The sequence below is a fragment of the Exophiala aquamarina genome (genome assembly GCF_000709125.1).
Source record: "Exophiala aquamarina CBS 119918 chromosome Unknown aczIA-supercont1.1, whole genome shotgun sequence".
NCBI lineage: Eukaryota > Fungi > Ascomycota > Eurotiomycetes > Chaetothyriales > Herpotrichiellaceae > Exophiala > Exophiala aquamarina.
Genome location: NW_013550587.1, coordinates 2,142,202 through 2,156,793, shown reverse-complemented (window position 1 = coordinate 2,156,793; position 14,592 = coordinate 2,142,202). Strand labels below are relative to the sequence as shown.

At 50.8% G+C, this 14,592-nt stretch overlaps 5 protein-coding genes across 5 annotated transcripts; 4 read left to right on the top strand and 1 right to left on the bottom strand.

The window, feature by feature from the left end:
* Positions 1-116: 116 nt before the first annotated feature.
* A1O9_00764 (uncharacterized protein) lies at positions 117-896 on the top strand (the record flags this gene model as incomplete). The annotated part of the gene is made up of 1 exon (XM_013409927.1): positions 117-896. The coding sequence occupies one exon, from the start codon at positions 117-119 to the stop codon at positions 894-896; it is 780 nt and encodes a 259-aa protein (XP_013265381.1).
* Positions 897-1,526: 630 nt separating this feature from the next.
* Positions 1,527-2,361, top strand: A1O9_00763 (uncharacterized protein; the record flags this gene model as incomplete). Its single annotated transcript, XM_013409926.1, has 2 exons — positions 1,527-1,710; positions 1,766-2,361. 2 exons carry the CDS (start codon positions 1,527-1,529, stop codon positions 2,359-2,361), a joined length of 780 nt encoding a protein of 259 aa, XP_013265380.1.
* A 1,300-nt stretch (positions 2,362-3,661) lies between these two features.
* Positions 3,662-6,421, top strand: A1O9_00762 (CAMK/CAMKL/AMPK protein kinase; the record flags this gene model as incomplete). Its single annotated transcript, XM_013409925.1, has 1 exon — positions 3,662-6,421. One exon carries the CDS (start codon positions 3,662-3,664, stop codon positions 6,419-6,421), a length of 2,760 nt encoding a protein of 919 aa, XP_013265379.1.
* Positions 6,422-7,522: 1,101 nt separating this feature from the next.
* Positions 7,523-8,861, top strand: A1O9_00761 (uncharacterized protein; the record flags this gene model as incomplete). The annotated part of the gene is made up of 2 exons (XM_013409924.1): positions 7,523-8,084; positions 8,152-8,861. 2 exons carry the CDS (start codon positions 7,523-7,525, stop codon positions 8,859-8,861), a joined length of 1,272 nt encoding a protein of 423 aa, XP_013265378.1.
* A 1,683-nt stretch (positions 8,862-10,544) lies between these two features.
* A1O9_00760 (uncharacterized protein) lies at positions 10,545-11,943 on the bottom strand (the record flags this gene model as incomplete). The annotated part of the gene is made up of 2 exons (XM_013409923.1): positions 10,545-10,576; positions 10,632-11,943. The coding sequence occupies 2 exons, from the start codon at positions 11,941-11,943 to the stop codon at positions 10,545-10,547; spliced, it is 1,344 nt and encodes a 447-aa protein (XP_013265377.1).
* Positions 11,944-14,592: the final 2,649 nt, after the last annotated feature.

Genomic DNA, 14,592 nt, shown 5'->3' with positions numbered 1-14,592 from the left:
AGCTCACGCGAGAGGCAAATTCATTTCATCACCCCAGCCTCTCCTCCTGGCCTCCCCTCTCTCATCGTCCACAGCCTTCAGTATCTACAATTCTCATCTCATGCTCTTGTTGCAGCATGAAATTCTATGAAAGCTCTTTCAATTATGATTACACATTTCCCGCAGTCACCCTGGCCTATTTCCTGCGGTACCCGAACCCATACTCAAGACATGTCTTAAGTAGCGATGTCATTGATCGCTATGTCGATCCTGAAACACAACGCCTACACACCATCAGGCTTCATCTGAAGAAGTCGAAAGTCCCACCTGGCATCCTCAAATTTCTCCCAGGTGGCCTTGCTGGACCCAATGGTTCCAGCCAAAGCTACATCTTGGAAAGGAGCACAATCGATGTCAAAGAAGGATGGATGGAAACGGAGTCCAAAAATATGGAATGGACTGGCATTCTGAGTGTCATTGAACGTCAGAGCTATAAGCGTCAACGACTCTCTGAGACCTCGGCTACGGATGGGTACCGCCCGCAGGAAAGCACATCCTGCAGGACCGTGGTGACCTTTGTATCCAAGCTAGGCCAGGGAAAGCTTCTGGGACGGAAAAAGCAGGAACAAGCCAACACCTCTGAGGAAGAGGAAGTTCCCAAACAAGGCTTTTTTGCTTCTTGGTCGACAGCTGGCATTCAGCGCACGGTTGAACTCATTGGAGTAAAAAGAACAAAGACAGCATTACTTAATGGAAAGGAAGGCATGAATGTTGTCTTGGAAAGGCTCAGAAGCGGAGGGGTTGTGGCAGTTTTGGAGGGTATGAGAGCAGATCGTCAAGAAGCCATGGCAGGACAAGAAGGACCCTACAAGCGTGTCTGGCTGAAGCGGCATGAAGGCGACCACGATTCGGATTGAGCAGCTTGATCAAGATTCCTTTTTCAAGACTGACGTGAAAATGTACCACTACTATGTTGAGCTGTGTTGTCTGGTTTGAGCGAGGCGCTGGGGTATGAGAATTTATGTTCTAACATCTTCCGTCGGAACAAGATGTGTGCCGATGAGAGTGCGCAGAGGTATGTATCTAGGTAGGAATACCAAACAAGATCCACTCAATACTGTGCTCACGAGCTTCTCATAACCTTGGGATTGTTCAACAATGGTGTTCGCGGGCAGGGGCAATCAGTTGTGATGGTCGGTAGGAAAGAGCCCCCTCAAAAACTCAAAGTCCCATTCTGACCAAGTAAAGCGACGGCCACCACTTCCATCCTATCAGCACAGCATGCAAGCCACCTCGAATTCTTTGAACGTTAATGGCATGTCTTCACGGCCTTGAATCTGCACCCGCTCGATATATCGCTTGGCGGAGAATGTGTGAATCTGAACTGATATGATATTGCCTATCTGACGATGGAGTGAAAAGATTGCCATCTTTCCCCTGTACAACCTTCCAAACACACTCCTTCCGCCTTTGTGCACAGTCATTCTTTTATCTCTTACCATCGACGCTGCTTCTCTTTTCATTCATTCAAAGAGCTGTAGGCCGTTATGGTCGCCATTCCTTGCCACTTCTGGTGGCTGCTCGTTTCCCTCTTGCTCGGTTGCTTTGGAGAGGCAGCATCGCTCAGGACACTCGAGCGTCGCGAGGATCTCAAAGATGTTCCTCCCGCGTCAGCTTCGGGTTGGACTGTCCCTTTAAGAGGTAGCAGTACATGCGGGCCGACTGGATTCTGTAAGTTCCAATGTCGATTGAAGCCCTCGTCGAATCTGTGGCTAATTTCCCATAGGCAGTGACAGTCTCACTCCACCACCTTCCAACAAGCCTCTTTCCTACCTTGCATTGGCCGTTGGCATCTATGCCTTCACGTGTGATGGCCAGGGTCCGAGTGAAGACCCTATGTACCAATCACAGTCGACCCAGCTATACAATGCAGCACCTCTGGTCCCAAAGATTCCCGATGAGGAGACATTCCACTCGCTCGTTCCACAGCTCCACCAGTTCGACTACATGGAGCTCAAGAACTCGACGCTGGAATGTATGGGCACGATTGGGACTATCAACGATACTGCAATAATCACACTTTTCGAGATAGCCACATTTGAGGCTCATGCGTACGAGACAGTGCTGCCTCCTGAGGATGAGATATCCAATGGACGCTGGGCTCATTCACGAAGTCCTGGTAAATCATGGGATATTTATCGTGTCGAGATGGCTGGGGGCACACCACCTACCTGCGGAGATGCGGCGGAAATGGTGGAAGTTAGGTATGCGGCAGAGTATTGGTTCTATCACTCAGAAGGGGAAGACTTATGGACCGACATTGACGACCAAAACTCGGAGGACGCACAGGGGGCCTCACGAAACACAAAGCTGATGATATGAAGTCATTTGACAACTGGGAGAGACCAGTGGAGAGACCAGGACGTGAAAGTGAGCTAGGGCTAGTAGTAGATACATGGAAAGAGCTACAACCTAAAGAATAATAGTTCGCAAAGTGGAAGAACACAGGGCAACCCAAGTTCAAGATATTGGGCAGCGCTTATGTCGAGGAGATTTCCCAACATGGTTGATATCATTTGCATGAACGTGCAACAAGTCGCCATGTGCCAGTACAGGACGGGACAGGACAGCATAGCTTTTTGTAAGAGACCAATATTCAACGAGATGAAGGGTGGATAATGCAACGACTACATATCATGTTCTCGATTAGTGTTGAGATGAGATGAATCGACCTCGATATTCCTAGGGAGAAATAATACCTTGCAAGCCTGGGCACTTGGTTGAACGGAGGACCAAACCTCGCCGATGTTAGAACTGCTGAAATGATGGCATTTTTAAGCCTACCGAGTCCCCATCAAACCTCCGATGTATGCTTTCCTCGGACGTGGCCCTTCGGGAGGACCTGGTGCCCGAGGGTCTCCCGCATACCCCACTAAGACCTTCTGGAGCGGGAGCGTAGGCTTGGTGGAAGCCTTGCCTTTAACGGTAATATAGGCGAGCCTCCAGTGACGTTGTACGTAGGTAAAGCTGCCCACGGCCGCACCCAAAGACACCCATACTCCGTACTCCGTATTGATGTTCCGCAGGTCATCGCTCAGTGTCCGCTTAGCAAGAACCCAAGCGTCCAAGCGTCCACGTCTCTAACTTCTCGAGTCCCTCAATTCCCGTCCCCCTCCACCTCCCACCATCTCTTCTGTGCAAACAATTGGGAAGATGATGTGCAGACGCTTCATCCCGCCGCAGCAATCATCCACACGACAGTTCATTTTTCTGACCCAATACTGACATCGTCGTCCTTGGTACCATTTGACCTGGGCTTCCAACTTATTTGAATCCCAACAGCTTTAGCCCGCCACTCACATACCTGCTATCTTCCACACCTCGTATTTATCCAGCGATCGATCTATCCACTGATACGGTTCCCTGTTGGGAGGCTTGGCCTCATCTGTGAACGACTGACCGTGCCTCTTGCGCCGCAGCACGCCTCGACGCTTGAATTTCCGAGTCTGCAATCTTGAGATGCTTACGGTACACACCAATTCAGTGTCTACTGGTGGAGCATCGATTGCACTGCCTACAATACCTTCTACACTCTCCGCTCAGCCTAGGTGCTCAGTGATAACCAAAGCCGGTCCACTACTCGCGCCGGGTCACCCCTCGCGCTGAGCAACTTCACCCCATCATGACGTCCACCATTAATGATGATGAACTGTCCATGTCCCTTCCCCAGGGGGACTCTACTCGAGTGCGTTCCTCACTCCCTCCTATTGTCTCTCCACCTGCCAGGATAGACCAGACTCTAGCCTCCGAATCACCAGGCACTGCCCGAGCCATGAATCGCCTGCATCAATACAGCTTCGTTCGCAATATCGGTGAAGGCTCCTTTGGCAAGGTCAAGTTGGCCAGACACAAAGTCACCGGACAAGAGGTGGCAATGAAGACCATTAGTCGGCGAAAATTGATTAGTCGAGACATGGCTGGTCGCATTGAGAGAGAGATCCAATATCTTCAACTGCTCCGCCACCCGCATATCATAAAGCTCTACACTGTCATCACTACTAAGACCGATATCTACATGGTCTTGGAGTACGTCCCCATGGAGTTATTCGACTACATTGTCAAACACGGCCGCCTGGGTGAGGCCAAGGCAAGGAAGTTGTTCCAACAGATCATATGCGCAGTAGAGTACTGCCATCGGCATAAGATTGTTCATCGGGATCTAAAGCCAGAAAATCTTCTGCTTGATAAGAACATGAATGTCAAGATCGCCGACTTTGGTCTCAGTAATATCATGACGGATGGCAATTTCCTCAAGACCAGTTGTGGAAGTCCAAACTATGCTGCACCTGAAGTTATTGGCGGAAAGTTGTATGCTGGACCCGAAGTTGATGTCTGGAGTTGCGGTGTCATCCTCTATGTTTTCCTCGTCGGCAGACTGCCTTTTGACGATGAATTTATTCCTGCCTTATTCAAGAAAATTCAAGCGGGCACCTTTCACATCCCTTCACAAACCCCTCCGGGAGCGGTCAACTTGATCAAACGATGTCTTCAAGTCCATCCCGTCCACCGAATCACCATTCCAGAGATTCGTCAAGACGAGTGGTTTGTCAAAGATCTGCCCGCCTACCTCGTCGACCCTGTGGAGGAGTTCCTAGATACCGGTGTCGATCCTTCCAAAGCAATTGATCCTCGGCAACTTGCCCCTGGAATGTCGCTTGAATTTGTGGAAAAGATACACGAGCAAGTCGTGGGTAAATTGGGCCGGACTATGGGGTACGCCAAGGAAGACGTTAAGGATGCACTGAGCAAAGATGAGCCAAGTGCTATCAAAGACGCATACCTGATAGTGCGAGAAAACCAGCTGATGGTCGATACGCCGCAATACCTTGCCGAGAACCCTGAGTTGGAATCATTTATGGCTTCGTCACCTCCAGTCGAACCAAATTATCCAAACTTCCCCGGTTCACCTCTTTCGGGGCGACAGTTCGAAAGCGTGAAGCCCCTAACACCCACCAGAAGTGATGGCCATCGAACAAGTCGCGCACTCTCTGACACACCTATGCCCTTGAAGGAGGTAGAGAAACCAAGGGTCTCAACCGTCCGTGCTCTCAACACCTCTCTACCACATGTACATGAAGAACTTATGCAGATACGGGAACGAGCAAAAGCGAGAGGTGAAGATCCAGATCTCGCCCTTCATCCCTCACAGGATGTAGACAAGAAAGATTTAGAAAGCCCCATACCCGAAGAAATCAAAGACGAACAAGGGAATCCAATTTACAGGTCTCAAGAAGAGCAGGAAGCTACTTCGAGAGCTCTGAAACCCCACTCAAGGTCAGTCACGCAGCTGAATTCTCTGCGCGAGTCCAAAGACAAACCACAAAGTTTGACTACCGCGAGCAAAGAAGAGAAGCGCACTGCCGCTGCTAAACCCAAGACCAGAAAGTGGCAATTCGGCATTCGGTCTCGGAACGAACCATATGAAGCCATGAAATGTCTGTATGCAGCGCTCAGTGCCCAGGGTGCAGATTGGGAGATCAATCCGTGGCTAAAACCAGAAGTATTTGCAGATGGTGAAGACGAGAGAGATAATCTTCCTGCACTGCCAGTTGACCTTGCTCCTGGCGAACGACACACAATTCTACAGCAGAGATATGATTTTGTGGGTCCTGAATATTACATACCTCGCGATGCATATAGCATACGGGCGCGCGTGCTTAAAAAGGGTATGCTGATGCCTGGTGAGGCTCCGTCCCTTTCGGCTCATAGTTCGGCCGTTAGTCTCCCACAGGAAGCGCAGAATCAGCTAAAGAAGCACATTGAACAGCTCGGGTTGTATGCGGAGGACGAGGTGAAGACGGTTTTGGGGGTGACTCAGTTGAACGGCCACAACACTTCCAATGGTGTACCATCAAAGAGCAAGTCACCTCTGAGCAGTGGACACAGTAGTAGACAGAATACCGGTACAGGCGAATTCATCTCCTTAGGCCAAGACGCTTTCACTGGACCTGGACAATCACTAAGTCGACCGGACAGTCTTGCAGCATTGAACAAGAAAATACCAAGTGAAAACATTGGAGTATGGGTTTTCCTTGACATTCAGCTCTACGCACTCGAGAGTCAAACTTTTGTGGTGGACTTCAAGTGTGATGGCTATCAGAACGTTATCTGGCATGATCCAAAGAAGGACCAAAACAGAAACAAGACACCAAGCAGTAACAGTGCTGTTACAAGCCCTTCAACCAGCCGGCCAGCCAGTGGGTTTGGAGAGATGAGCCATGCGAGTTCCGACCGTTTGGAAGATGAAGCTGCAGGAGGATATTGGCGACCAGTTAGCAAGAGATACAAGAATGTTGAGAAGGAAATCTCAAGTCCTTACCCATATCTTGATGTTGCGAGCGACTTGGTAGCACAATTGGTGAGTCTCCCAGAATCGAATTAACCTTGAAGCCCCGGGACTAATTTGGCGCAGTGGGGAGGCAGTGCATGAGCATGGTTATCAAGACCAGGATGGCAAGGCGTACTTGCGTGCATGATGTGAAAAGATCATGCTTTTGAGAGATAATGAGCAACGAGGCGCACTGGCGTCGATGGACCTGTAATGGAAGAATCAACTCGCTGAGTCTTTGGGATAGTAAAAGAGGATACCCTGATGGTCAGCTTTAGAGTCCCAAAACTGGCTCGCGGATGGATTGAAAAGGATCTTCCCTTGGCTGGAATCGATTGCTGTCTCGACTTAAGGCAGATAGTTTGCCCCAAATGAATCATTCAGAATGTACTATTCGACAATAGAGGTCAAATAGGGTGGGAAGCTGGTCGAACTCACCTCCAAAGCGCCTCCTGCGTATCAGTTACAAAAGCAGCAACCTCGTCAGCCTCAAGGTCACGTGTTGGGTAGCTTAAGCCGTGGGGACGATCTTAGTTCCAACGACAGACAGCTTTCGACATCATCATACACGTACCTCTCTCTTTTTCCGACTGCCCCCTTTCCCTCCACGTCTTAAGATGTATCTGCCATGAAATCACTTACAGCTTGCTGAAACCAATGTGAGAAGAACTCTGCCTAACGCGCCGCGATTCTTTTCTCTCTACTGAGAAGGTCGCTCGACAAGAAGATCCTGCTGTTGTCATTTTCCCAGGATCCAGGAACATTAAGAAGCGTCAACAAGATTTAAGATTACGACTCGAGACGCTCGATGCTATAGATAGCCATGGCATCCATTTCCAAGTTCCGCGCGTGGTATTCCAAGTTGACGCCTTATTTCATCTATGTCCTTCTCTCGGCGACCCTTGGCCCGTTGTTGTTCGGATACCATCTCGTAAGTCCACTGCTCGCTTCCTAGCTTCTACCCATAAGTGTTTCTACGGGAACTCTCTCTCCCTCTACCAGGCCAAACACGACGTCTCTATCTTCAACAACAGCTAACCATGTGGAATCAAGGCTGAGCTCAATGCACCACAAGATGTGCTCACGTGTGTTCGGAAGATTGGGGTGCCAAAGACCCCAACGCCACCACCGTTGAATCTACCACAATGCATCCCCATGGACGCGAACCAACTTGGCCTCGTGTCCTCGATCTTCACGCTCGGTGGGCTCTTTGGCGCTCTGGCGTCAGGCTCGCTATCCGCTCGCTACGGTCGATTACGCGTCATGCGGATCAATACTCTCCTGTTGGCATTCGGGCCACTAGCTGAGGCGTTGGCGCCGAACATCGGCGCGCTAGCATTCGGCCGCTTCATCTCAGGCCTGGGTGCCGGCGTGTCTGTCGTCGTTGTGCCGATTTACATCAGCGAGATCGCGCCACCCAGCGAGAAGGGCTTTTTCGGCGCGTTCACCCAAATTATGACCAACATGGGTATCTTCACGACTCAGGTCCTCGGCTATTTCCTCAGTCGCGGCTCATTGTGGCGCATTATCCTCGCCGCCGCTGGAGCTATCGGCGTGGTGCAATTTTTCGCATTGATAGGCGCCGTGGACAGTCCGAAGTGGACAGCCGAGAATAGAAATCCCAGGCAGGCGAAATTAGATCTGTTGAAGATCAGGGGCGAGGCGGTCAATGTGGAGGAAGAGACTGCTGGCTGGAATGGAGCAGATGACAGTGATGGTAAGTCCCAAATCGCAAAACTGTAAGGCTGCTGAATGACTTCACAATCATACTTACACACATTTAGAAGAGCAACAAACCCTCCTCTCCGCCCCAGATGCACAGAGCACCAATCGACCCACTAAACAACCAACCCTATCCATCTTCGGCGTCCTCTCCTCCTCGACGCACCGCGGCGCGATCCTCGCCGTCGTGGTCGTAATGATGGCTCAACAACTCTGCGGCATCAACAGTATAATCATGTACGGCGTCTCTTTACTCTCCGATCTGCTGGCGGCAAACTCCGCCCTCCTCAACATCCTCGTCAGCGTACTCAACGTGCTCGCCACCACGGGCTTCGCGCCCCTCGCAGACATCCTGGGCCGCAAGGTGGTCCTCCTCGCCAGCATCGGCGGGATGGGCACCTCGAGCGTGCTCCTCGCGATCGGCATCCGCGCGTCCATCCCGATCCTCTCGGCCGTCGCGGTCTTGGCATTCGTCGCGAGCTTCGCATTCGGACTGGGGCCTGTCCCCTTCATTTTGGCCTCGGAACTGGTCGGGCCCGAGGCTGTGGGCGCGACGCAGAGCTGGGCGCTCGCCGCGAATTGGATCTCGACGTTCATCATTGCGCAGTTTTTCCCGCTGGTTAATGAGCAATTGGGCAAGGGGCTAGTGTATTTTGTTTTTGCGGCGCTGGCGGCAATGTTTTTCCTTTTTGTGGGCTGGTATGTGCCCGAGACAAAGGGAAAGAAGGATGCGGATGAGGTTTGGGGGAGGCAGCCAAGAAGGGAGGATTGATATGTTGATGGCCAATGAAGTCTTTGCGGGCTAAGTCCACGGATGCTTTGCAAGTCACTAGGATCTGTGCTCTCTACGAACGCCCAAAATCATACTGTTATTACAACCGTGTCCACGGGCGAAAACTAGATCTAGAGCTGGAGTTTGTCATGGACGGGTTAGAGACTTTCATGCATTTTGGCGCCACTTTTTCCCTCCTCGGTGGGCCTTTGCCATCTCTTCGCTGGGCACATCCAAATCTCTGGCCACTTAAAGTCATAAGATATTACTACTATACTCGGTCCTGGACACTCGTCGCAAGAGGCCACCCGAAAAATCTCTCCAAGGAGGCCGGCTGCCCGAAAAGACAACGACAGAGAAAACAGAAAACGCCCACCTTCGTTCCAGCTCTCCTCGGCCGGACGCTCTACACTAGCTCTCCCAAGCGATCTACCTACATATTCTCGAGGACTATTGTGGGGACTCTGAGGACCGCGCCACGGTTCAGAGTCTGGATAATTCTTGTACTGAGAGAGGATATGGACACAACGCATTGTGTCACTCCCTGGACAACTTGGATATGCACTGAAACTGCGTCTCGACATCAACGCACTCCGCAGAGCAGCAATGAAATGAGCCAGAACCGTGCGCCCCTCAGTGACTGTCTCTCCTCATTCGAGGCAGTGCTCCGTACACGGGCGCAGATGGCAATCACTCTCTCACACCGCGGTGCTGTCTGCTGATCACCACCATGACAAAGAGACAACGGAAAAGAACACATCCGCGCAGTAAACAGCAAAACAGAAGAACCAGGAACGGCCATCATCTCGATGCCAAGGGTTTACAGCACTGAGCTAAGGGCACAAAGGGGGGTGGCTGGCTAGAGGTAGCATGCATGCCTCAACTCCACGATGACCCGACCAGGGTATGATGCGACTTGTGTTTGAGCCAGCTTTTCAGCATTTGGAATCCCCAGCTCCCAAGTCTGTCTAGCTCAAAGGATCCGAGCATGTCGCCCGAATACTGTACATACTAGTCACGACAGCAAGTAAATTCACGGAAGCAATCGAGCGCAGAGATAGGAAAACTGACTTCAAGGTAGAATTTGGATCTTCCTTAATTCGTGGATCCCCAGGCTGCAAGGCTGCGCTGGCAAACCTCAGCATGTAATCTGGAAGGACCTAGTCTGGAGTTTTGGTCGATTTGTCAATCAGACCTGATTTCTATTTCCATCAATGGTTTCTGCTTTCCCCTTGGACCCAGGGACATTCTCCCAGATGATTTCTATGAAAAAAAGCTTCTTCTCTTTCCAAGCAACCCCTCTTCAAAAAGCTCGAGCAGTTGATTCTTGATTCTTTCCCTTCATCTTCCTCCACACCTGATGACTGGTCTCCCCGCTGCCGTCGCGGATAGATTTCCCAAAAAGCACGAAAAGAACTCCCTTTCCCATGCAGAGGCATGGGCTGTTCTCTCGATCACCTCGCTAAGAAGTAGACAAAACAAAAGTACACACCATAAGCAAATCAGACAAAAATGGTTGAAGACGTAAAACTTCGTCAATGAGAGACATGAAAGCTAGGTAGGAGGGCTCGGTCACGTCAGTAGTGAGCGCAGTAGCCCCCCTAGTATTGCAGGCCCCATACACTTTTGTCTTTCCCTTCCCGCAATGCAGCAAATATAACTTTCTTAAAGCCAATGCAGCATTTAGAAGCTGAGGGATGGGAATGCTGGAGCGACTGGTGGAACAAAGTTAGTTCGAATTCTGTTTCCAGGAATAAAGTAGAAACTTACCTTCCATGATGGCGGGTCCGAACAAGATGTCGGAATCACTGAGACGGCCGCCAGAGATGTCGATAACGGTGATGAAGACGAAGACCTGGCCGCCAATACCAGTTGGGATGTTGACGTTGATGCCTCCACGGTTGAATTGTACAGCAACGGAGATGACGTTGAAGCCGGAGACGAAGGTGACAAATACCTGCACAACTCTGCTGAAATCGTGTCGAGAGGCACCGAAGTCTGGAACCAAGTTGATGGAGGAGCCGCCAAATGGAGCGGAGCAGCCACGTTGACGGGAGCTTTGGCGAGCAGAAAGGTCTCGTCGTTCGGGAGCAGCAGTTGGCTCAGCACCTTCGGAGGTCTCAGTGGAGGTCTCGGCGGTCTCAGCTGCGCTGGTAGCTGCATCAGTAACTGTAGCGCTGTCGGTGACAGTCTCGCTCTCAGCTGCAACCGCGGTCTCGGTTGCAACAGCAGTCTCACTTTCGGCGCTGGTCTCCGTGATCATGGCGCTGTCCATGCTGGTCTCAGTTGGGGCAGCAGTTGTCTGGGCGGCCATTTCGGCTGGTGGTGGAGGAGCAACTTCTTGAGATGATGGGGGAGGCGTGCCGCTGTTGTCATGAACCATTTGCTGGACGCTCTTGCCATCAAAGCTGTTCTCGCGGAAGCAGCTCTGAGAATCGGAAATTGCAAGGCCAGGGAAAGCAGTGAATGGCAATGGTGGGTTGTTCGATGGGCAAGAGACGATGAATTGAGCAGCAAGAGTGAAGACAGCGTTTGCACCGAGAGGAGTGGCAAATGGATCTGGTGCACCAACTCCTCCAATGCTGGTCCGCTGCAGGGATGTGTGGAAGGCTTCGACGGCCATGATGGAAGCAGCGATTCCGAGAATGTCTTTGCTTCCGACGAAAGGAGCAGCACCAAGATAAGCAGATGTGCCAACGGACTCGAGAATGGCAGACAACGTGACGAAGGATTGGATATCGGTTACCGGGAAGTTGTACTGGCAAGGCTGGACAGGGAAGTGACCAGCCCCTTGGATGGCTCCGGCAAGCAATTCGACATGTGCGGCTTCATCAGCAGCAATGAACTGCAAGTTGAGGAAGAAATCCTCGTCGAATCCAGCGTCGAGGAAGTGCTGAAGGGTGAAAGTGCGGAAAGCGCTGCGGTAGAACTCATTCTCCAAATGCTCCAATGTCAAAGCAAATTGAAGAATGGTGATGTCGACATCGCTAAAACCACTCTGGCGCGCTTGGAGATCGACAGGATGGGCCAGCGTCAAGCCAGCGAAGAGAGTGCTCAAAGCGGAAAAAGTGAATGCTTTCATCTTGGGTGATTGGGTTTAGAAATGTTTTTCTGTAGGTGTAAAAGTGGGGAAAGATTGTTGTAAAAGGTGGAATGAGAGTGACCGGCACGAGTAAAGAATTGAAGACTTATCAAAAGCCGTAAAGATTGAAAGAGACTTGTCAAAAGTCTTGAAAAGGAATGAAAGACAAGTGCTGTGGAGTTGATGATGGAGAAGACGGGTCTAGACAGAGAACATCAAAGGTAATATATACTCCTCGACGAAGATGATTCCAAGATCCAGATCCAGGAAGTGTCATCTTCCGAGTCGATCACGAACTACTGCCTACAAATTGTGACACCGGATAATCGAGTGTATCGTTTCAACTTGAGCTATGGTGTTGTATCAACCACGAACGCCAAGATATAAGGGACCATGTGAAAGATCATACCGGAGACTGCTAACTTCCGAGCGAGGCGAGGCTTGGAAAGGAATCGCTGGGATTGTTGAGCCTCTGGCCTAGCCTTCCAAGGAAAATGTGCCTTGGTAGCTAGAGGTTATGGGCGGGTACTCGCTACTCCGTACCCTCGATGGGCACGGATCTTGAGAGATCTGGATTTCCCTTGCAGCGTGGTCGAGGCTTTCGTTTTTCCGATCAGGCTAGATGCGAAAGGGAGAGAGGGGTCGCGGCTAACAGTCGCAGAACGGTTTCTTCTCACAGACCTTCAATTTCAGACGACAGGGAAGAGAGTGTGGCGAGCCTGGGATACTGGGGGGGTTGCCTCATTGGGACAGCCGACCAAGTAAGATCTGCCCAAAAGGCTCGGGTCAGGCTGACCGGCACCAGATCAGGGTGCATCCATTGAAATGATGAGACGTTGAAGTGTCTCCCAGTGACCTTTCACGACCCCGAGTAGGAGGAGCCTTGGGGTGGTGGAACCCAGACCGGAGGCTCATGTAGCCGGTCAATGGTGAGGAGAGCGAGGAGAGTGAGCAGGCCTTGTGAATGGGCTAATCTGCTAGAGTGTTTCAAGGAAGAAAGCGATCCCGTTCTTCTTGTGGGAGAAGCCTCGTCACGTGCGGGCCAGCCTCTCGCTGCTCTCACAGCAGAGTTCCAGATAAAGCTTGGCAGGAGCTTGTGCGGCTGATCTAGACCAGAACAGGCTAAGTACGGCCAGTTAGCCCCAACATTTGTTGATCATTGATGTCGGCAGGGGCGTCGCTTCCCATCAGACAGAGACATGCCCTCCTCTTCAGACTTGTTATTCACCTCATGCCGAATCGGTCATGGCAACCCGTCGGTTGCTTTACTTAGAAGTTAGTAGCCCTCGCTAACAAGGCGACAGCTACCGTGTACTCCCTAGGACGACTATACTGGCAAAATTTTCAAGTTGCCTGTTGAAATGCCGAGCTGGGGATTTTGACGAGGCTGGTGCGGCTCTCAATCCCTCTCTCCATCTGCCCTACATACAAGCACATGCATCGTGAATATCTCAGTGTATGCCTAATGCCTTTCGCCACACACCTCGGAAGTTCCTATGTCTGGCATTTCTGCATGACACGGATGCGTCTTTGACACGACTCCAGACAGAGGAGTGGCCGTGCCATCTGGTTAGGCTATCGGGGCATCCGAATGCCACCCAGCCGGCAAGTCAGGACTCTCGAAATGTTTGATTTATATACAAGAAACCATCATTGTGCTCAGAAAGTGGCGTGGAAGAGGACACCGCCGAGTATACGCATACAAAGATTCACATCGCCAACATTGAAATTCACCAAGTTGCTATTTTAACCTCATTGGCACTGAAGAACTCTTGCCCACAAATACAGCACGTTTGTGGCAAAGAGGGGTCAGAAACCTGAATGAAACCCGACAACTATATCCGCGCCACATGTCCGTATAGCCCCGTGGGCGCTTGGATTTGTGCTAATGCTAGGGTGGCTACACGTTCTCCGGTAGCCATAGACATGATTAGGACCCGGGTGCCAAATCTCGGAGGTCTACCCGGAAATAAAACCTGCCATACATTCAGACTATATCGATGCTTAGAGATCAAACCAAACTCCTCCGATATATATATCAGTCTTGCTACTCGAGCGTGGCGCCCTTTCGAATGCATGGTGTCAACTTCTGACAGATTGTTGCGAATCGCGGCGAGCTCAGACATCCAATCAGATACACCTATTCTACCTAGCAAACGAGCAATGGATTGCTTGATCAAGGCCTTCATTGTTCATTAAAGCGATGCATATGTGCTACAAAGCCTTAGACCAACTTGAACGTGAATCATGTGGGAGCTTGGACACATGGATCTTAGGGTCTTGAAAAACATGACATCGCTCTTAGACTCTCATGAGCAGGCTTCTTTGTCGTCGGGAAGCCAAACTCGGATATCAACATGAGGAAGTCGGTATTTCTTGCTCTAGCCTAGCACTTCTCACTAATCGCTGGCCATAATTTATCACATTCTAATCATACGGACACATGGAGATGATGAGTTTGTAGCCTTTGCAGTGATCTAGCCCGGAGCATTGAGTGCTCCCAGCTCCGCTTCAGCTGGGCTACAAAGCTGTCCATGGCATATTTAAAATGCATCTGCATGAACCTTCCTCTTTGGCGATGTCAATGTTCAACGAGGTCAGTAGCCGGATCCGAGACCACAGTTATTTGTTATCCTGTTGTCAGGCGGG